Source organism: Tinamus guttatus, unplaced genomic scaffold (assembly GCF_059628265.1).
Source record: "Tinamus guttatus ecotype Peru unplaced genomic scaffold, ASM5962826v1 Tinamus_guttatus_pri_ptg000408l, whole genome shotgun sequence".
NCBI classification, from domain to species: domain Eukaryota; kingdom Metazoa; phylum Chordata; class Aves; order Tinamiformes; family Tinamidae; genus Tinamus; species Tinamus guttatus.
In genome coordinates, this window is record NW_028288942.1 from 1,433,206 (window position 1) to 1,455,306 (window position 22,101).

The 22,101-nt window shown below is 51.9% G+C and overlaps 3 protein-coding genes and 1 gene segment (V, D, J or C); all 4 read left to right on the plus strand.

Annotated features, from left to right (window-relative positions):
- LOC104578687 (T-cell receptor beta-2 chain C region-like) overlaps nt 1-22,101 on the plus strand; it is a 73,874-nt gene that overhangs the window by 31,291 nt on the left and 20,482 nt on the right.
- LOC148593364 (trypsin II-P29-like) lies at nt 843-3,796 on the plus strand. 2 transcript variants are annotated; one of them, XM_088531341.1, is made up of 5 exons: nt 843-882; nt 2,015-2,246; nt 2,580-2,833; nt 3,117-3,253; nt 3,647-3,796. In XM_088531341.1, exons 3-5 carry the CDS (start codon nt 2,704-2,706, stop codon nt 3,794-3,796), a joined length of 417 nt encoding a protein of 138 aa, XP_088387467.1. In that variant the 5' UTR covers nt 843-882; nt 2,015-2,246; nt 2,580-2,703. The 2 variants fall into 2 exon arrangements, with proteins under 2 accessions (XP_088387467.1, XP_088387468.1); XM_088531342.1 differs by having other exon boundaries at nt 2,015-2,177.
- LOC148593365 (trypsin II-P29-like) lies at nt 8,106-11,059 on the plus strand. 2 transcript variants are annotated; one of them, XM_088531343.1, is made up of 5 exons: nt 8,106-8,145; nt 9,278-9,509; nt 9,843-10,096; nt 10,380-10,516; nt 10,910-11,059. In XM_088531343.1, the coding sequence occupies exons 3-5, from the start codon at nt 9,967-9,969 to the stop codon at nt 11,057-11,059; spliced, it is 417 nt and encodes a 138-aa protein (XP_088387469.1). In that variant the 5' UTR covers nt 8,106-8,145; nt 9,278-9,509; nt 9,843-9,966. The 2 variants fall into 2 exon arrangements, with proteins under 2 accessions (XP_088387469.1, XP_088387470.1); XM_088531344.1 differs by having other exon boundaries at nt 9,278-9,440.
- Nucleotides 15,368-21,067, plus strand: LOC148593366 (trypsin II-P29-like). The gene is made up of 5 exons (XM_088531345.1): nt 15,368-15,407; nt 16,540-16,702; nt 17,105-17,358; nt 20,388-20,524; nt 20,918-21,067. The coding sequence occupies exons 1-5, from the start codon at nt 15,368-15,370 to the stop codon at nt 21,065-21,067; spliced, it is 744 nt and encodes a 247-aa protein (XP_088387471.1).

The following is a 22,101-nucleotide window of genomic DNA, read 5'->3' on the forward strand; positions in this document are numbered from 1 at the left end:
ACCAGAGTAGGCAGGTGGGAGAAAGTGGTATGAGATGCCCTGAATACACCAAGACAGAAGAGTCACCCATTGGGAACTGCACACAGCCACTCTTGACCTAGGCACAGCCCTGGACTGTCTCCAAACTGCTAGCACATACACCAACATGGGAAATGGACTGACGGTGCCCTCTCTGTGTTGCAACAGTCATTTTTTCCCCACTGGAGCTAGAAATGGAAGCCAGTTTTTGCCTGATAGTGTCTTTCACGGCATTGCTATCCAAAGCAGTACAGACAGGAGTCCTCACCCCTTTCCTCACTGTCCCATCTCATCTTGGTGTCTCAGACTCAATTAGAACACCTTCCCTCTCCTTGCCCAAGTTTTGAAGACGAGAAAGCCTTCTGTGAAGGCTAATGACCCTCTTCTGCTCAGGACTGCTGAACATGCCACGGACCCACTGAAGGTTTGTCAGGCTCCTTCAAAAGGAAACTCCATCTCCAGTGGCAAACAACTCTCCCCACAGTGCAGTGGTGCTGCCGTGGAACACCAGTGGCTCAAGAGGAACAGCAAGGAGAAGGGCTGGTGAATGGAGAATTGGGTGCAGGGAAGCCCTGTCAGGAGATAGGCAACATCACCTTGCCTTTCTGGAAATACACTCCCCCGGCTCAGGTGCTGCAGTCAGCTGTGTCATCACTCTATCCAGATAAAGGAACTAAATTTGTCCAGATTGACGCAAGGCCCTGGGAAAGGGAGAGCTGCAGCAACCCTGGGCAGAGAAAGATAAAACTCCCCAGGACTATAAAGCGATGCAACTGCCGAAGCCAGTCCTTGCAAGTCTCACAGAGCTTGGTGGCAGAGGCACCATGAAGGTCTTCCTGATTCTGTCCTGCCTGGGAGCCGTTGGTGAGTTCTCCACAGTGCTGGATCCTCCAGCTTTCCCTACACCTCATTCTTGCCTTGTCTTCTCTGCCTGCTTTTCTCTCTCCACAGGGGCCCATCCCTGCACTTTCCTCCTATTCCTGCCCATGTCAGAGCCTTGCGCTCCCAGGTTCCCAAAGGGGCAGAAGAAAGAGCACATGACAGGGTAGACAAATTTGTGAGTGGCCTGGGCAGACTGGGGAAGGATGGACTGCTCCTTGTCCCTTTCTTCACGAGTCTCGGGAGGGTATCATACAAAGCTAGGAGTTTTGGCAGGTTGAAAGCAGACAAAGGATGATTCGTCCTCTTTTAGAAAAGCAGTGGCCCCCTCTCCACAGGGGTACAAAACATGCAGAAGTTGTACACGGCCACAGAAAGAGAGGCAACACATTTGGGACAGAAAACGTCACTAAGGGCTATGAGGTTCAAAGGCACACCCTGTCTCACCTGGCAGTCTCAGGACCCTGAGTTGCTGGGGGCCAGCAGCGTGTCTGCAGAAGGCTTCCCCCTCCTCCGCTTTTTTTCCATCTGGAATGGGCCATGCTAGAGATGGGCCCTGGGCATACCGTGTTCTAGTGGTCCCAACAAATGTGTTTTCTTACATTCTGCTCTAACATGAGCCTCCGGCTCCACAGAGCCTGCATGCAATCTGAGAGGGACCTCAGTCACCTGCACCTGCGGGCTTTCCCTTCTCTCTTGCTCACCTCTTGTCCTCCCTCAACAAACCAAGAATTCCAGTTGGATTCAGTTCTCACCAAACACGCACATGCAACATAGCCTTTCACCATGCCACAGCTACCACATCTTGTGCCAGCACTGACAAGCAAGCAATACACTGGAAGCTCACGTGCATTTCATTTGTGAAGTCCTTCAGCAGCTCCGACTCCTCCGTTCTTTTCCTGACTCAGGGGGTGGTAACAGTCGAAGACTCATACTTCAGAGTTACGCCAGACGAGATCAAGGGAATATTTCAGTAGTTGCTCTGAAGACTGGCTTCTGGCATTTCAAACACCCCATGGCCCTTGCTAACTGCTCTTCAGTTCCTTTATCTGCTTCTATGCTGTAAGAGAAGGGACTTCAGACCCAAGGCAGTGAATAACAATTCTTTTTCCCCCAGTTGCTCTCCCGAGGGATGCCGATGACGACAAGATTGTGGGAGGCTACAATTGCGCGGCGCAGGCGGTGCCCTACCAAGTGTCCCTGAATGCTGGCTATCACTTCTGCGGTGGTTCCCTCATCAACAACCAATGGGTCGTGTCAGCTGCTCACTGCTACAAGTCGTAAGTATGGACTGTCTTGTATATCTGGTTCCATTCTAGTCAAATCCTGCAGCTATATTGCCTAGCACAGCGAGGCAAGACAAGCTGGCAAGGCAGGCATTGTTCACATCAAAAAGGGAAGGATGCTGCCCTCAGCCCTGCAGATATTGAGGATGCCTGGAGTGATCCTTGCCTGTTCACCTTATTGCCACAGATGGGGCGCCCCTGGACACACTGTCCATCTGGCAAAGCTTTCTAGTCCCTCTTTGTCATGAAATTATAGTGTTCCCAGAACCGTGTGGCACAACATAAGCCTTTCCATTGGGCAACAACCCCTTATCTCCTTCCAGGTTTCTGCTAGTCCTCTTCTTGGCACCAAGTCATTGTGCTGGGGGCTAAATCTGCACTCATCTTATTTCACAGCTCTCTACAGGTGAGGCTGGGAGAGTACAACATCGACGTGGCGGAAGACACCGAAGTGGTCAGGGGTGCTTCAAAAATCGTTCGCCATCCTAAATATAGTTCACTTACCCTTAATAATGACATTATGCTGATCAAGTTGGCATCCCCAGTGACCTACAGTGCCGATGTTCAACCCATAGCTCTGCCCAGCACCTGTGCCACGACAGGCGCTGAGTGCCTGATTTCAGGGTGGGGAAACACCCTGAGCAATGGCTGTGAGTATCAGCGTATGTTGTAAGTTCATGGTCACGCTTCTCCCGCTCTGCCACCCAGTACCAGCCTCACTTCATGCCTACTCTGCAACCTTCTCTTGCTCCAACCCCCGTTCCCCACACTGCCCTGCCAGTCTACAGTGTGCTTTGCATTTCCGTATGCAAGCAGGCCTTTACTTTACCTCCGCTTTGCTGCACAGCTCTTGCACATACGTCTGCAGGGCTTCTTGCTCACTGGCACTACTGAGTCCCAACATGAAACCTAAATTTCACTGCTAATTTTCAGACAATTACCCTGAGATTCTCCAGTGCCTGAAAGCTCCAATCCTGAGTGACCAACAGTGCCGAGCTGCTTACCCAGGTGAAATCACCAGCAACATGGTGTGTGTAGGATTCCTGGAGGGCGGAAAAGACTCCTGCCAGGTAAGGGCTGATGTCTGGGCAGAGATCTGCCTCAGACACTTTTGCTCCTCTGGCTCCGCGGCATGTGCCAGAGCTGGTCAGAGTTGCTTAGGCTTCCTCATCTCCAGGTGCACATTTCCCACACAGTGTTCTTCCAGTGGGGTTTGGACACAGGCCGGGCCTCACGCAAAACCAGCAGGAGCAGCCACACCTGCTCAAGCACAAGGCGCAGTAGCGGTCAATTGCGACGGGGTGGGAGGGGGCAGCAGATGAGGGGTGGTATCTTTCTGTGCTCCCATACCATGGCTTGCTCCACCTCCCTCAACACTCCCTGCGTTCTTTGGAAGAGGCCACGACATTCAAGATGAGATTCTGCTTTTCAATCAACTCACACTTCTAACTTTTTCCCTCCAGGGCGACTCAGGAGGCCCAGTTGCGTGTGACGGCACCCTCCAGGGGATTGTGTCATGGGGATATGGTTGTGCTCAGAGAGGGTACCCCGGCGTCTACACCAAGGTCTGCAATTATGTCAGCTGGATCGAAGAAACCATTGCGGCTAACTGATGTGGCCGCAGTGACACTTGGCTCCTGGGCCACTGCCTTTCTGCCCCTTCACTTTCTTCCCTCTCAGAAGTAAATAAATAAATAAAAGCACAAATAAAAACATACTTAAGAGCCTTACCGATATATCCTTTGGAGGCTGAAGCACACTCTACACAAGTGGGGCTCTCTGCAGCCCTTAGAGCAGCTCTTCCCAAACCTTCCCTCCCTGCCTGTTCTCGGTTAGGCATGTGCACAGGGAGCTGCTGGGTTGGCAAGCAGTGGGATGGGACAGCTTGCCACCATCTAGGAAGTCTTCTGAGCTGCACTCCTCCTGCTCCTTACCCCTGCCCTGCTTCCTGAGAAAGGCAGCAGAGGGAGCAGAGCTGGAACCCAAAAGCATTGGTGGAGCACAGCCCCATCCAGTTCCTGCTAATGGTGATGGTAACTTGTCGGGGGTAGGGTGGCAGCTTTGATGCTGCTCACTACAGCTATGGTGGTTGGGTGGGAGAGCAAGCAGAGACAGGAAAGAGCTGTGGCCAATGATCATCAGCCTCTCCGTTCACTTCCTTGGGGACATCAGAAGTAGGAGCCTTCTCACGCGGAGGGACTCCCCCATCAGAATCTACAAGGGATGCAAAAGAGATGCCAGGGAAGGGAAACAATGTCAAATGGGTGGAGAAAGGGCCAGGCATCCCTCAGAAGCATAAAGCACTAAGGCAAAATCAGCTAAGAAAGGAAGGATGGGCCATTGGGAGGCGATCAGCATGAGGGGAATGTATGGTAGCTGCTTTGTGAGAGGCCTGCTGCCACTCTTTTCTTTCTTTTTTTTTTTTTTTGGTTTTGGGTAGTTGTCTCTGTGTGAGCAAGGAATGCGATGACTTCATTGATTGTTCTGCACTTGAGAGCAAGGGAGGGACACCTGGAGGGCTGAGGGCAGGGAGGCTGAAACACATGAAAGCAGGAGCATGGCGTGGTGGGACGGGCAGGAAATTACTCCAGAAAAGATTCCTATGTGCAGCCAGATGCATGGAAACAGCCCTGCCTCTCTGGTGGTGAGAAACAGACTGCCTTCTGGGAATCTTCAGGACTTCAGGACACAAAGGACTTCCTATCCTGATAGGCTTTCTGTCCTCTGCAAGGACAGAGCACATGGGGGACTTCTCATCTTGTAGGTTTTCTTTGGGCCATCTCATCCTGTATATCCGAGTTCACATGGAAAGTTGACAGGGGTGGATGGTTTGTTTGTTTCTCCTAATAAAACCCAGCTCTAGGAGCCACAACCCTTCGGGCAGATTCTTAAACCATGAATGATGAGAAAAGTTGGGCTTCTCCAGTGTAAGGCTCTTGCAGAATCCAAACCGTTCTTGCAACCACTTGCAACAGGAACTGACATGGCATCTCTATCACAGGCCAATGGGGCAGAAGGTCGAGGTGCAAAACAGCCCCGCTACATTTCAACCAGGATGGTAATTTCCCTCTTGCAACTTGCAGCTATTTCTTTTGGGAGGGAGAAGCTCACTACACGAGTGGGGCACCCTGCAGTCCATACACCAGTTCTCCCCGTGTCTTTCTTTCTCTTCAGGTTTGAGGTCTCCTTTTAGCCTTAGCAGCAGAACGGTGACAGCAGATGGACTTGAAATGGAGCAGATGCATAGCAGAGCCACATCTCAATGTGCTGGAAGATGTGGGGATGGGAGATACAGGAACAGACGTTTTAAATTACAGTGACAGTCACCCTGAAAGCTGCCCTGCCTGTAAAGGCGTCTGACAGGGCGCTCTCTTTCGGGGCCTCAGGCCAATGTAGCAGTGCCTCCCTGCCTGACAAACGTCCCCTGCTCCTCATGGCATGTTGTTCATGGTCCTGCATGTCTTTGCTTGCCTCTCTTTTTGCCTCTTTACATGTTTTCACGTGACACTTTGCTCTGTTCTCACTTTGGGAGGGTCGTGTGGCAGCATATCTGGATGGCTAGCAGCTCAAAAGGCAAGACTTGCAGCATGTCATGGCTGTTCCAAGAAATACACAGGCCCACCACTTCTGGCACTCCCCTGTCATCAAAATGCTTGCGTGTAACACATGTCACTCTTCTTAGTTTGTGACAGCAGGGCTTCCCTGATGTAGTGACCCATTTAACATCACTCTTAAGAGGATAGGAAGCATGGGGCTCTTTTGTCAAGAGACACCTTGTTTGTTGTTACCCATTGCCTCAGGTAGGCTCCGTCCCACCTCTCCTCAGATGCACAACAGCATGAACATCAGCTGCAGGACAGGAAGGGGCCGAGCAGCAATAGGAAAGGGGGCTTGGCACAGGCACACTGCCCGTGGGATCTTCTTCCGGCATCTCTGCACAGCCTGCTCTGCATGCTGATGCTGCCAAGATCTTCCTACTCCTTCAAGTGCCCTCCTCCTTGCCACCCACACTGCAGAAATCAGAATGGCCTCCTGAGACCATTGATGAAATGCCAGTCATGCCCAACACACAGATGGCCAAGGCCATATGGATCTGTTGAGAGCCCCAAGAGTCACTGCTAGAAGAGCCATAGCCAGACCTGGACCCAGCCTGATCCCCTCCTGTGGATCAACAACAGGGATCTCCCCTAGAAAACGAGGGAGGAAGCACTGGAGGGGACAATGACTTTAGCTGCATAGACCGAGGCAGGATTGGGAAGGCCATGGCAGGGATGTGGAATGAGACATAAGGGAACGGGGCACCCCTGATGCTGCCAGGTGTAAGCCACACTGCACCTTCTGAGAAGGGCAAGTCAGAGAAAAATAACACATCAGCTGCAGGCAATTATAATGCGAGCACCTGGCTGCAAGGGAAATGTGCTGCCTTGTCAGGTCAGAAACCTTGGCCCCCTACTACTGCCATTCCATCTCACAGCCCTTGCCTTTACAGCAGGTGCCCAGGCCCAATTTACAAGTCTTTCAGTTATCAAAGCTAACACAGGATCTCTAGAGAGCGGCCAGAAAGACCTCCCACAGAAGGGTCTGTGTGCTCCAAGCCTGTGTAAACTGGGATGCTCTAGGACTATTTAAATGTCTCCAATCCCAGACACTCCCTCAGGGCTTCGAGACATGGGAATGGGATTTTTATGGGGAAAAAAACCCATTAACTTTAACACTAAAAAAAACACTAAAATTAACTAAATAACAATGAGGCCATGGAGACCCTGGCAGAAGTGCAAGGTTCTCACAAGGCAGGTAAGGGACTGTGGTCAGAGAAGGCTGAGGAAGAGGTTGGCTGTGGGAGCCAGAGCATCTGGCATGGTGAAATGGATGAGGAGGAGCAAGTGGTGCCAGAGAATCAGAGAGAATTGGCCTACAAGCAGACTGTGAATGGACTGGTCGAGCTTGAGAAGTGTGAAAGAATGAGCATAGGCATGACGGAGCAAACAGGCCAGGATGGCAGGATTGAGGAAGGAAAGATTTGTGTAAGGAAGACGAACTGCCTGCAAGCAGGTGTCTCCCAAAGACACCTAGTTAGTGTACCAGAGTAGGCAGGTGGGAGAAAGTGGTATGAGATGCCCTGAATACACCAAGACAGAAGAGTCACCCATCGGGAACTGCACACAGCCACTCTTGACCTAGGCACAGCCCTGGACTGTCTCCAAACTGCTAGCACATACACCAACATGGGAAATGGGCTGACGGTGCCCTCTCTGTGTTACAACAGTCATTTTTTCCCCACTGGAACTAGAAATGGAAGCCAGTTTTTGCCTGATAGTGTCTTTCACGGCATTGCTATCCAAAGCAGTACAGACAGGAGTCCTCACCCCTTTCCTCACTGTCCCATCTCTTCTTGGTGTCTCAGACTCAATTAGAACACCTTCCCTCTCCTTGCCCAAGTTTTGAAGACGAGAAAGCCTTCTGTGAAGGCTAATGACCCTCTTCTGCTCAGGACTGCTGAACATGCCACGGACCCACTGAAGGTTTGTCAGGCTCCTTCAAAAGGAAACTCCATCTCCAGTGGCAAACAACTCTCCCCACAGTGCGGTGGTGCTGCCGTGGAACACCAGTGGCTCAAGAGGAACAGCAAGGAGAAGGGCTGGTGAATGGAGAATTGGGTGCAGGGAAGCCCTGTCAGGAGACAGGCAACATCACCTTGCCTTTCTGGAAATACACTCCCCCGGCTCAGGTGCTGCAGTCAGCTGTGTCATCACTCTATCCAGATAAAGGAACTAAATTTGTCCAGATTGACGCAAGACCCTGGGAAAGGGAGAGCTGCAGCGACCCTGGGCAGAAAAAGATAAAACTCCCCAGGACTATAAAGCGATGCAACTGCCGAAGCCAGTCCTTGCACGTGTCACAGAGCTTGGTGGCAGAGGCACCATGAAGGTCTTCCTGATTCTCTCCTGCCTGGGAGCCGTTGGTGAGTTCTCCAAAGTGCTGGATTCTCCAGCTTTCCCTACACCTCATTCTTGCCTTGTCTTCTCTGCCTGCTTTTCTCTCTCCACAGGGGCCCATCCCTGCACTTTCCTCCTATTCCTGCCCATGTCAGAGCCTTGCGCTCCCAGGTTCCCAAAGGGGCAGAAGAAAGAGCACATGAAAGGGCAGACAAATTTGTGAGTGGCCTGGGCAGACTGGGGAAGGATGGACTGCTCCTTGTCCCTTTCTTCACGAGTCTCGGGAGGGTATCATACAAAGCTAGGAGTTTTGGCAGGTTGAAAGCAGACAAAAGATGATTCGTCCTCTTTTAGAAAAGCGGTGGCCCCCTCTCCACAGGGGTACAAAACATGCAGAAGTTGTACATGGCCACAGAAAGAGAGGCAACACATTTGGGACAGAAAACTTCACTAAGGGCTATGAGGTTCAAAGGCACACCCTGTCTCACCTGGCAGTCTCAGGACCCTGAGTTGCTGGAGGCCAACAGCGTGTCTGCAGAAGGCTTCCCCCTCCTCCGCTTTTTTTCCATCTGGAATGGGCCATGCTAGAGATGGGCCCTGGGCATACCGTGTTCTAGTGGTCCCAACAAATGTGTTTTCTTACATTCTGCTCTAACATGAGCCTCCGGCTCCACAGAGCCTGCATGCAATCTGAGAGGGACCTCAGTCACCTGCACCTGCGGGCTTTCCCTTCTCTCTTGCTCACCTCTTGTCCTCCCTCAACAAACCAAGAATTCCAGTTGGATTCAGTTCTCACCAAACACACACATGCAACATAGCCTTTCACCATGCCACAGCTGCCACATCTTGTGCCAGCACTGACAAGCAAGCAATACACTGGAAGCTCACGTGCATTTCATTTGTGAAGTCCTTCAGCAGCTCTGACTCCTCCGTTCTTTTCCTGACTCAGGGGGTAGTAACAGTCGAAGACTCATACTTCAGAGTTACGCCAGACGAGATCAAGGGAATATTTCAGTAGTTGCTCTGAAGACTGGCTTCTGGCATTTCAAACACCCCATGGCCCTTGCTAACTGCTCTTCAGTTCCTTTATCTGCTTCTATGCTGTAAGAGAAGGGACTTCAGACCCAAGGCAGTGAATAACAATTCTTTTTCCCCCAGTTGCTCTCCCGAGGGATGCCGATGACGACAAGATTGTGGGAGGCTACAATTGCGCGGCGCAGGCGGTGCCCTACCAAGTGTCCCTGAATGCTGGCTATCACTTCTGCGGTGGTTCCCTCATCAACAACCAATGGGTCGTGTCAGCTGCTCACTGCTACAAGTCGTAAGTATGGACTGTCTTGTATATCTGGTTCCATTCTAGTCAAATCCTGCAGCTATATTGCCTAGCACAGCGAGGCAAGACAAGCTGGCAAGGCAGGCATTGTTCACATCAAAAAGGGAAGGATGCTGCCCTCAGCCCTGCAGATATTGAGGATGCCTGGAGTGATCCTTGCCTGTTCACCTTATTGCCACAGATGGGGCGCCCCTGGACGCACTGTCCATCTGGCAAAGCTTTCTAGTCCCTCTTTGTCATGAAATTATAGTGTTCCCAGAACCGTGTGGCACACCATAAGCCTTTCCATTGGGCAACAACCCCTTATCTCCTTCCAGGTTTCTGCTAGTCCTCTTCTTGGCACCAAGTCATTGTGCTGGGGGCTAAATCTGCACTCATCTTATTTCACAGCTCTCTACAGGTGAGGCTGGGAGAGTACAACATCGACGTGGCGGAAGACACCGAAGTGGTCAGGGGTGCTTCAAAAATCGTTCGCCATCCTAAATATAGTTCACTTACCCTTAATAATGACATTATGCTGATCAAGTTGGCATCCCCAGTGACCTACAGTGCCGATGTTCAACCCATAGCTCTGCCCAGCACCTGTGCCACGACAGGCGCTGAGTGCCTGATTTCAGGGTGGGGAAACACCCTGAGCAATGGCTGTGAGTATCAGCGTATGTTGTAAGTTCATGGTCACGCTTCTCCCGCTCTGCCACCCAGTACCAGCCTCACTTCATGCCTACTCTGCAACCTTCTCTTGCTCCAACCCCCGTTCCCCACACTGCCCTGCCAGTCTACAGTGTGCTTTGCATTTCCGTATGCAAGCAGGCCTTTACTTTACCTCCGCTTTGCTGCACGGCTCTTGCACATACGTCTGCAGGGCTTCTTGCTCACTGGCACTACTGAGTCCCAACATGAAACCTAAATTTCACTGCTAATTTTCAGACAATTACCCTGAGATTCTCCAGTGCCTGAAAGCTCCAATCCTGAGTGACCAACAGTGCCGAGCTGCTTACCCAGGTGAAATCACCAGCAACATGGTGTGTGTAGGATTCCTGGAGGGCGGAAAAGACTCCTGCCAGGTAAGGGCTGATGTCTGGGCAGAGATCTGCCTCAGACACTTTTGCTCCTCTGGCTCCGCGGCATGTGCCAGAGCTGGTCAGAGTTGCTTAGGCTTCCTCATCTCCAGGTGCACATTTCCCACACAGTGTTCTTCCAGTGGGGTTTGGACACAGGCCGGGCCTCACGCAAAACCAGCAGGAGCAGCCACACCTGCTCAAGCACAAGGCGCAGTAGCGGTCAATTGCGACGGGGTGGGAGGGGGCAGCAGATGAGGGGTGGTATCTTTCTGTGCTCCCATACCATGGCTTGCTCCACCTCCCTCAACACTCCCTGCGTTCTTTGGAAGAGGCCACGACATTCAAGATGAGATTCTGCTTTTCAATCAACTCACACTTCTAACTTTTTCCCTCCAGGGCGACTCAGGAGGCCCAGTTGCGTGTGACGGCACCCTCCAGGGGATTGTGTCATGGGGATATGGTTGTGCTCAGAGAGGGTACCCCGGCGTCTACACCAAGGTCTGCAATTATGTCAGCTGGATCGAAGAAACCATTGCGGCTAACTGATGTGGCCGCAGTGACACTTGGCTCCTGGGCCACTGCCTTTCTGCCCCTTCACTTTCTTCCCTCTCAGAAGTAAATAAATAAATAAAAGCACAAATAAAAACATACTTAAGAGCCTTACCGATATATCCTTTGGAGGCTGAAGCACACTCTACACAAGTGGGGCTCTCTGCAGCCCTTAGAGCAGCTCTTCCCAAACCTTCCCTCCCTGCCTGTTCTCGGTTAGGCATGTGCACAGGGAGCTGCTGGGTTGGCAAGCAGTGGGACGGGACAGCTTGCCACCATCTAGGAAGTCTTCTGAGCTGCACTCCTCCTGCTCCTTACCCCTGCCCTGCTTCCTGAGAAAGGCAGCAGAGGGAGCAGAGCTGGAACCCAAAAGCATTGGTGGAGCACAGCCCCATCCAGTTCCTGCTAATGGTGATGGTAACTTGTCGGGGGTAGGGTGGCAGCTTTGATGCTGCTCACTACAGCTATGGTGGTTGGGTGGGAGAGCAAGCAGAGACAGGAAAGAGCTGTGGCCAATGATCATCAGCCTCTCCGTTCACTTCCTTGGGGACATCAGAAGTAGGAGCCTTCTCACGCGGAGGGACTCCCCCATCAGAATCTACAAGGGATGCAAAAGAGATGCCAGGGAAGGGAAACAATGTCAAATGGGTGGAGAAAGGGCCAGGCATCCCTCAGAAGCATAAAGCACTAAGGCAAAATCAGCTAAGAAAGGAAGGATGGGCCATTGGGAGGCGATCAGCATGAGGGGAATGTATGGTAGCTGCTTTGTGAGAGGCCTGCTGCCACTCTTTTCTTTCTTTTTTTTTTTTTTTGGTTTTGGGTAGTTGTCTCTGTGTGAGCAAGGAATGCGATGACTTCATTGATTGTTCTGCACTTGAGAGCAAGGGAGGGACACCTGGAGGGCTGAGGGCAGGGAGGCTGAAACACATGAAAGCAGGAGCATGGCGTGGTGGGACGGGCAGGAAATTACTCCAGAAAAGATTCCTATGTGCAGCCAGATGCATGGAAACAGCCCTGCCTCTCTGGTGGTGAGAAACAGACTGCCTTCTGGGAATCTTCAGGACTTCAGGACACAAAGGACTTCCTATCCTGATAGGCTTTCTGTCCTCTGCAAGGACAGAGCACATGGGGGACTTCTCATCTTGTAGGTTTTCTTTGGGCCATCTCATCCTGTATATCCGAGTTCACATGGAAAGTTGACAGGGGTGGATGGTTTGTTTGTTTCTCCTAATAAAACCCAGCTCTAGGAGCCACAACCCTTCGGGCAGATTCTTAAACCATGAATGATGAGAAAAGTTAGGCTTCTCCAGTGTAAGGCTCTTGCAGAATCCAAACCGTTCTTGCAACCACTTGCAACAGGAACTGACATGGCATCTCTATCACAGGCCAATGGGGCAGAAGGTCGAGGTGCAAAACAGCCCCGCTACATTTCAACCAGGATGGTAATTTCCCTCTTGCAACTTGCAGCTATTTCTTTTGGGAGGGAGAAGCTCACTACACGAGTGGGGCACCCTGCAGTCCATACACCAGTTCTCCCCGTGTCTTTCTTTCTCTTCAGGTTTGAGGTCTCCTTTTAGCCTTAGCAGCAGAACGGTGACAGCAGATGGACTTGAAATGGAGCAGATGCATAGCAGAGCCACATCTCAATGTGCTGGAAGATGTGGGGATGGGAGATACAGGAACAGACGTTTTAAATTACAGTGACAGTCACCCTGAAAGCTGCCCTGCCTGTAAAGGCGTCTGACAGGGCGCTCTCTTTCGGGGCCTCAGGCCAATGTAGCAGTGCCTCCCTGCCTGACAAACGTCCCCTGCTCCTCATGGCATGTTGTTCATGGTCCTGCATGTCTTTGCTTGCCTCTCTTTTTGCCTCTTTACATGTTTTCACGTGACACTTTGCTCTGTTCTCACTTTGGGAGGGTCGTGTGGCAGCATATCTGGATGGCTAGCAGCTCAAAAGGCAAGACTTGCAGCATGTCATGGCTGTTCCAAGAAATACACAGGCCCACCACTTCTGGCACTCCCCTGTCATCAAAATGCTTGCGTGTAACACACGTCACTCTTCTTAGTTTGTGACAGCAGGGCTTCCCTGATGTAGTGACCCATTTAACATCACTCTTAAGAGGATAGGAAGCATGGGGCTCTTTTGTCAAGAGACACCTTGTTTGTTGTTACCCATTGCCTCAGGTAGGCTCCGTCCCACCTCTCCTCAGATGCACAACAGCATGAACATCAGCTGCAGGACAGGAAGGGGCCGAGCAGCAATAGGAAAGGGGCTTGGCACAGGCACACTGCCCGTGGGATCTTCTTCCGGCATCTCTGCACAGCCTGCTCTGCATGCTGATGCTGCCAAGATCTTCCTACTCCTTCAAGTGCCCTCCTCCTTGCCACCCACACTGCAGAAATCAGAATGGCCTCCTGAGACCATTGATGAAATGCCAGTCATGCCCAACACACAGATGGCCAAGGCCATATGGATCTGTTGAGAGCCCCAAGAGTCACTGCTAGAAGAGCCATAGCCAGACCTGGACCCAGCCTGATCCCCTCCTGTGGATCAACAACAGGGATCTCCCCTAGAAAACGAGGGAGGAAGCACTGGAGGGGACAATGACTTTAGCTGCATAGACCGAGGCAGGATTGGGAAGGCCATGGTAGGGATGTGGAATGGGACATAAGGGACCGGGGCACCCCTGATGCTGCCAGGTGTAAGCCACACTGCACCTTCTGAGAAGGGCAAGTCAGAGAAAAATAACACATCAGCTGCAGGCAATTATAATGCGAGCACCTGGCTGCAAGGGAAATGTGCTGCCTTGTCAGGTCAGAAACCTTGGCCCCCTACTACTGCCATTCCATCTCACAGCCCTTGCCTTTACAGCAGGTGCCCAGGCCCAATTTACAAGTCTTTCAGTTATCAAAGCTAACACAGGATCTCTAGAGAGCGGCCAGAAAGACCTCCCACAGAAGGGTCTGTGTGCTCCAAGCCTGTGTAAACTGGGATGCTCTAGGACTATTTAAATGTCTCCAATCCCAGACACTCCCTCAGGGCTTCGAGACATGGGAATGGGATTTTTATGGGGAAAAAAACCCATTAACTTTAACACTAAAAAAAACACTAAAATTAACTAAATAACAATGAGGCCATGGAGACCCTGGCAGAAGTGCAAGGTTCTCACAAGGCAGGTAAGGGACTGTGGTCAGAGAAGGCTGAGGAAGAGGTTGGCTGTGGGAGCCAGAGCATCTGGCATGGTGAAATGGATGAGGAGGAGCAAGTGGTGCCAGAGAATCAGAGAGAATTGGCCTACAAGCAGACTGTGAATGGACTGGTCGAGCTTGAGAAGTGTGAAAGAATGAGCATAGGCATGACGGAGCAAACAGGCCAGGATGGCAGGATTGAGGAAGGAAAGATTTGTGTAAGGAAGACGAACTGCCTGCAAGCAGGTGTCTCCCAAAGACACCTAGTTAGTGTACCAGAGTAGGCAGGTGGGAGAAAGTGGTATGAGATGCCCTGAATACACCAAGACAGAAGAGTCACCCATTGGGAACTGCACACAGCCACTCTTGACCTAGGCACAGCCCTGGACTGTCTCCAAACTGCTAGCACATACACCAACATGGGAAATGGACTGACGGTGCCCTCTCTGTGTTGCAACAGTCATTTTTTCCCCACTGGAACTAGAAATGGAAGCCAGTTTTTGCCTGATAGTGTCTTTCATGGCATTGCTATCCAAAGCAGTACAGACAGGAGTCCTCACCCCTTTCCTCACTGTCCCATCTCTTCTTGGTGTCTCAGACTCAATTAGAACACCTTCCCTCTCCTTGCCCAAGTTTTGAAGACGAGAAAGCCTTCTGTGAAGGCTAATGACCCTCTTCTGCTCAGGACTGCTGAACATGCCACGGACCCACTGAAGGTTTGTCAGGCTCCTTCAAAAGGAAACTCCATCTCCAGTGGCAAACAACTCTCCCCACAGTGTGGTGGTGCTGCCATGGAACACCAGTGGCTCAAGAGGAACAGCAAGGAGAAGGGCTGGTGAATGGAGAATTGAGTGCAGGGAAGCCCTGTCAGGAGACAGGCAACATCACCTTGCCTTTCTGGAAATACACTCCCCCGGCTCAGGTGCTGCAGTCAGCTGTGTCATCACTCTATCCAGATAAAGGAACTAAATTTGTCCAGATTGACGCAAGACCCTGGGAAAGGGAGAGCTGCAGCAACCCTGGGCAGAGAAAGATAAAACTCCCCAGGACTATAAAGCGATGCAACTGCCGAAGCCAGTCCTTGCACGTGTCACAGAGCTTGGTGGCAGAGGCACCATGAAGGTCTTCCTGATTCTCTCCTGCCTGGGAGCCGTTGGTGAGTTCTCCAAAGTGCTGGATCCTCCAGCTTTCCCTACACCTCATTCTTGCCTTGTCTTCTCTGCCTGCTTTTCTCTCTCCACAGGGGCCCATCCCTGCACTTTCCTCCTATTCCTGCCCATGTCAGAGCCTTGCGCTCCCAGGTTCCCAAAGGGGCAGAAGAAAGAGCACATGACAGGGTAGACAAATTTGTGAGTGGCCTGGGCAGACTGGGGAAGGATGGACTGCTCCTTGTCCCTTTCTTCACGAGTCTCGGGAGGGTATCATACAAAGCTAGGAGTTTTGGCAGGTTGAAAGCAGACAAAGGATGATTCGTCCTCTTTTAGAAAAGCAGTGGCCCCCTCTCCACAGGGGTACAAAACATGCAGAAGTTGTACACGGCCACAGAAAGAGAGGCAACACATTTGGGACAGAAAACGTCACTAAGGGCTATGAGGTTCAAAGGCACACCCTGTCTCACCTGGCAGTCTCAGGACCCTGAGTTGCTGGGGGCCAGCAGCGTGTCTGCAGAAGGCTTCCCCCTCCTCCGCTTTTTTTCCATCTGGAATGGGCCATGCTAGAGATGGGCCCTGGGCATACCGTGTTCTAGTGGTCCCAACAAATGTGTTTTCTTACATTCTGCTCTAACATGAGCCTCCGGCTCCACAGAGCCTGCATGCAATCTGAGAGGGACCTCAGTCACCTGCACCTGCGGGCTTTCCCTTCTCTCTTGCTCACCTCTTGTCCTCCCTCAACAAACCAAGAATTCCAGTTGGATTCAGTTCTCACCAAACACGCACATGCAACATAGCCTTTCACCATGCCACAGCTGCCACATCTTGTGCCAGCAGTGACATGCAAGCAATACACTGGAAGCTCACGTGCATTTCATTTGTGAAGTCCTTCAGCAGCTCCGACTCCTCCGTTCTTTTCCTGACTCAGGGGGTGGTAACAGTCGAAGACTCATACTTCAGAGTTACGCCAGACGAGATCAAGGGAATATTTCAGTAGTTGCTCTGAAGACTGGCTTCTGGCATTTCAAACACCCCATGGCCCTTGCTAACTGCTCTTCAGTTCCTTTATCTGCTTCTATGCTGTAAGAGAAGGGACTTCAGACCCAAGGCAGTGAATAACAATTCTTTTTCCCCCAGTTGCTCTCCCGAGGGATGCCGATGACGACAAGATTGTGGGAGGCTACAATTGCGCGGCGCAGGAGGTGCCCTACCAAGTGTCCCTGAATGTTGGCTATCACTTCTGCGGTGGTTCCCTCATCAACAACCAATGGGTCGTGTCAGCTGCTCACTGCTACCAGTCGTAAGTATGGACTGTCTTGTATATCTGGTTCCATTCTAGTCAAATCCTGCAGCTATATTGCCTAGCACAGCGAGGCAAGACAAGCTGGCAAGGCAGGCATTGTTCACATCAAAAAGGGAAGGATGCTGCCCTCAGCCCTGCAGATATTGAGGATGCCTGGAGTGATCCTTGCCTGTTCACCTTACTGCCACAGACGGGGAGCCCCTGGACGCACTGTCCATCTGGCAAAGCTTTCTAGTCCCTCTTTGTCATGAAATTATAGTGTTCCCAGAACCGTGTGGCACACCATAAGCCTTTCCATTGGGCAACAACCCCTTATCTCCTTCCAGGTTTCTGCTAGTCCTCTTCTTGGCACCAAGTCATTGTGCTGGGGGCTAAATCTGCACTCATCTTATTTCACAGCTCTCTACAGGTGAGGCTGGGAGAGTACAACATCGATGTGGCGGAAGACACCGAAGTGGTCAGGAGTGCTTCAAAAATCGTTCGCCATCCTAAATATAGTTCACTTACCCTTAATAATGACATTATGCTGATCAAGTTGGCATCCCCAGTGACCTACAGTGCCGATGTTCAACCCATAGCTCTGCCCAGCGCCTGTGCCACGACAGGTGCTGAGTGCCTGATTTCAGGGTGGGGAAACACCCTGAGCAATGGCTGTGAGTATCAGTGTATGTTGTAAGCTAATGGTCACGCTTCTCCTGCTCTGCCACCCAGTACCAGCCTCACTTCATGCCTACTCTGCAACCTTCTCTTGCTCTAACCCCCATTCCCCACACTGCCCTGCCAGTCTACAGTTCTCGCACGACTGGAGCGCTGCCATGGAAGGCTATGTGCTCTTTAGGAAGGACAGGCTGGGAAGGCGAGGTGGTGGAGTTGCTCTTTATGTGAGAGAGCAACTGGAATGCATGGAGCTCAATCTGGGAGTGGAGGATGAGCGGGTTGAGAGCTTGTGGGTAAGGATTAGAGGGCAGGCTAATGTGGGAGACACTGTGGTGGGTGTCTGCTACAGGCCACCTGACCAAGACAAGGAGGTTGATGAGGCCTTCTATAGGCAGCTGGATATTGCCTCACGGTCACAGGCCCTGGTTCTTATGGGGGACTTCAGCTACCCCGACATCAACTGGGAGGACAACACAGCCAGGCATAAGCAGTCCTGGAGGTTCCTGCAGAGCGTCAATGATAACTTTTTGACGCAGGTTGTGGAGGAGCCGACGAGGAGAGGTGGGCTACTGGACCTCGTGCTATCAAATAGGGAGGGCCTAGTAGGAGATGTGAAGGTGGGGGGTAGCCTCGGCTGCAGTGACCATGAGTTGGTGGAGTTCAGGATTCAACGAGGAGGAGGAAGGGCTGTAAGTAGCCTTGCGACGATGGACTTCAGGAGGGCCAACTTTAGCCTCTTCAGAGACCTCCTCGGTAGAATCCCATGGGCTAGTGCTCTAGAAGGCAGGGGGCCCAAGAGAGCTGGTTAGTTTTCAAGCAGCACTTCCTCCACGCCCAGCAGCAGTGCATCCCTGTGTGTAGGAAGGCAGGCAGAGGGGGCAGGCGACCTGCGTGGATGAGCCGGGAGCTTGTGGCAATGCTCAAGCAGAAGGCAGCGGTATACAAAAGGTGGAAAAAAGGACAGGTCCCCTGGGAGAAATACAGGAACGTAGTCAGGGAGTGCAGAGATGCGACAAGGAAAGCTAAGGCACGTCTGGAAGGCAAGCTGGCAAGGGACGTTAAAAATAACAAAAAAAAAATTCTTCAAATACATTAACAGCAAAAGGAAGATCAGGGAAAAAATGGGTCCGCTGGCGGACGGGATGGGCACCCTGGTTACAAATAACACAGAAAAAGCAGAGTTACTCAATGCCTTCTTTGCTTCGGTGTTTACCAAGGGCAGCCCTTTAGAGCCCCAGGCACTAGAGACAAGAGAAGAAGCGGGTGGAGAGGAAGACTTGCCCTGGGTAGAGGAAGATTGGGTCAGAGAGCACCTAAGGAAACTCGTTACCCAAAAATCCATGGGCCCTGATGGGATGCACCCCAGAGTGCTGCATGAGCTGGCAGATGCCATAGCTAAGCCGCTCTCCATCATCTTTGAAAGATCCTGGAGAATGGGGGAGGTGCCGGAAGACTGGAAGAAGGCCTATGTCACGCCAGTCTTCAAAAAAGGCAAGAAGGAGGATCCAGGCAACTACAGGCCAGTCAGCCTCACCTCCGTCCCCGGAAAAGTGATGGAACGGCTCATGTTGGCCGTTGTCTCCAGGCACATGGAGGACAAGAAGGTGCTCAAGAGTAGTCAGCATGGATTCACCAAGGGGAAATCTTGCCTGACTAACCTGATAGCCTTATATGATGAAATGACCAGGCTGGATAGACGAGGGGAGAGCGGTGGATGTTGTCTATCTCGACTTCACCAAGGCTTTTGACACCGTCCCTCACAACATCCTCCTGGGCAAGCTCCGGAAGTGTGGGATAGATGAGTGGACAGTGAGATGGATTAGGAACTGGCTGGATGGCAGGGCCCAGAGAGTGGTGATCAGCGGTGCAGAGTCTAGTTGGAGGCCTGCAGCTAGCGGGGTCCCCCAGGGGTCAGTCCTTGGTCCAGTCCTGTTCAATTTATTCATCAATGACCTGGATGAAGGCACACAGTGCTCCCTCAGCAAGTTTGCTGATGACACGAAACTGGGAGGAGTAGCCAATACCCCAGAGGGCTGCACTGCCATCCAGAGGGACCTGGACAGACTGGACAACAGGGCGGTGAAAAACCTCATTCAATTCAACAAGGCCAAGTGCAAGGTCCTGCACATGGGGAGGAATAACCCCAGACACCAGTACAGGCTGGGGACTGACCTTCTGGAGAGCAGCTCTGCGGAGAAAGACCTGGGTGTCATGGTGGATGACAAGTTGACCATGAGGCAGCAGTGTGCCCTCGTGGCCAAGAAGGCCAATGGAATGCTGGGCTGCATTAAGAAGAGCATCTCCAGCAGGTCGAGGGAGGTGATCCTGCCCCTCTACTCAGCCCTGGTGAGGCCGCATCTGGAGTATTGTGTCCAGTTCTGGGCTCCACAGTACAAGAGGGATGTGGAGCTTCTGGAGAGAGTCCAGCGCAGGGCCATGAGGATGAGCAGGGGCCTGGAACATCTGCCCTATGAGCAGAGGCTGAGGGAGCTGGGCCTGTTCAGCCTGGAGAAGAGAAGGCTGAGAGGGGATCTAATCAGTGTCTATAAGTACCTCAAGGGAGGGAGTGAGGAGGACGGTGATGGTCTCTTTTCAGTGGTGGCCATTGATAGGACTAGAGGAAATGGCCGGAAACTGAAACACCAAAAATTCCATAGGAACTTAAGGAAAAATTTCTTGACAGTGAGGGTGACAGAGCACTGGAACAGGCTGCCCAGAGAGGTTGTGGAGTCTCCTTCTCTGGAGATCTTCAAAACCCGCTTGGATGCAGTCCTGTGCCACGTGCTCTAGGTGTCCCTGCGTATGCAGGGGGGTTGGACTAGATGATCTCTAGAGGTCCCTTCCAACCCTAAGCATTCTATGATTCTATGATTCTTTGAGTGTGCTTTGCATTTCCGTATGCAAGCAGGCCTTTACTTTACCTCCGCTTTGCTGCACGGCTCTTGCACATACGTCTGCAGGGCTTCTTGCTCACTGGCACTACTGAGTCCCAACATGAAACTTAAATTTCACTGCTAATTTTCAGACAATTACCCTGAGATTCTCCAGTGCCTGAAAGCTCCAATTCTGAGTGACCAAGAGTGCCGAGCTGCTTACCCAGGTGAAATCACCAGCAACATGGTGTGTGTAGGATTCCTGGAGGGCGGAAAAGACTCCTGCCAGGTAAGGGCTGATGTCTGGGCAGAGATCTGCCTCAGACACTTTTGCTCCTCTGGCTCCGCGGCATGTGCCAGAGCTGGTCAGAGTTGCTTAGGCTTCCTCATCTCCAGGTGCACATTTCCCACACAGTGTTCTTCCAGTGGGGTTTGGACACAGGCCGGGCCTCACGCAAAACCAGCAGGAGCAGCCACACCTGCTCAAGCACAAGGCGCAGTAGCGGTCAATTGCGACGGGGTGGGAGGGGGCAGCAGATGAGGGGTGGTATCTTTCTGTGCTCCCATACCATGGCTTGCTCCACCTCCCTCAACACTCCCTGCGTTCTTTGGAAGAGGCCACGACATTCAAGATGAGATTCTGCTTTTCAATCAACTCACACTTCTAACTTTTTCCCTCCAGGGCGACTCAGGAGGCCCAGTTGCGTGTGACGGCACCCTCCAGGGGATTGTGTCATGGGGATATGGTTGTGCTCAGAGAGGGTACCCCGGCGTCTACACCAAGGTCTGCAATTATGTCAGCTGGATCGAAGAAACCATTGCGGCTAACTGATGTGGCCGCAGTGACACTTGGCTCCTGGGCCACTGCCTTTCTGCCCCTTCACTTTCTTCCCTCTCAGAAGTAAATAAATAAATAAAAGCACAAATAAAAACATACTTAAGAGCCTTACCGATATATCCTTTGGAGGCTGAAGCACACTCTACACAAGTGGGGCTCTCTGCAGCCCTTAGAGCAGCTCTTCCCAAACCTCCCCTCCCTGCCTGTTCTTGGTTAGGCATGTGCACCGGGAGCTGCTGGGTTGGCAAGCAGTGGGACGGGACAGCTTGCCACCATCTAGGAAGTCTTCTGAGCTGCACTCCTCCTGCTCCTTACCCCTGCCCTGCTTCCTGAGAAAGGCAGCAGAGGGAGCAGAGCTGGAACCCAAAAGCATTGGTGGAGCACAGCCCCATCCAGTTCCTGCTAATGGTGATGGTAACTTGTCGGGGGTAGGGTGGGAGCTTTGATGCTGCTCACTACAGCTATGGTGGTTGGGTGGGAGAGCAAGCAGAGACAGGAAAGAGCTGTGGCCAATGATCATCAGCCTCTCCGTTCACTTTCTTGGGGACATCAGAAGTAGAAGCCTCCTCACGCGGAGGGACTCCCCCATCAGAATCTACAAGGGATGCAAAAGAGATGCCAGGGAAGGGAAACAATGTCAAATGGATGGAGAAAGGGCCAGGCATCTCTCAGAAGCATAAAGCACTAAGGCAAAATCAGCTAAGAAAGGAAGGATGGGCCATTGGGAGGCGATCAGCATGAGGGGAATGTAGGGTAGCTACTTTGTGAGAGGCCTGCTGCCATTCTTTTTTTTTTTTTTTTTTTTTGGTTTTGGTTTTGGGTAGTTGTCTCTGTGTGAGCAAGGAATGCTATGACTTCATTGATTGTTCTGCACTTGAGAGCAAGGGAGGGACACCTGGAGGGCTGAGGGCAGGGAGGCTGAAACACATGAAAGCAGGAGCATGGTGTGGTGGGACGGGCAGGAAATTACTCCAGAAAAGATTCCTATGTGCAGCCAGATGCATGGAAACAGCCCTGCCTCTCTGGTG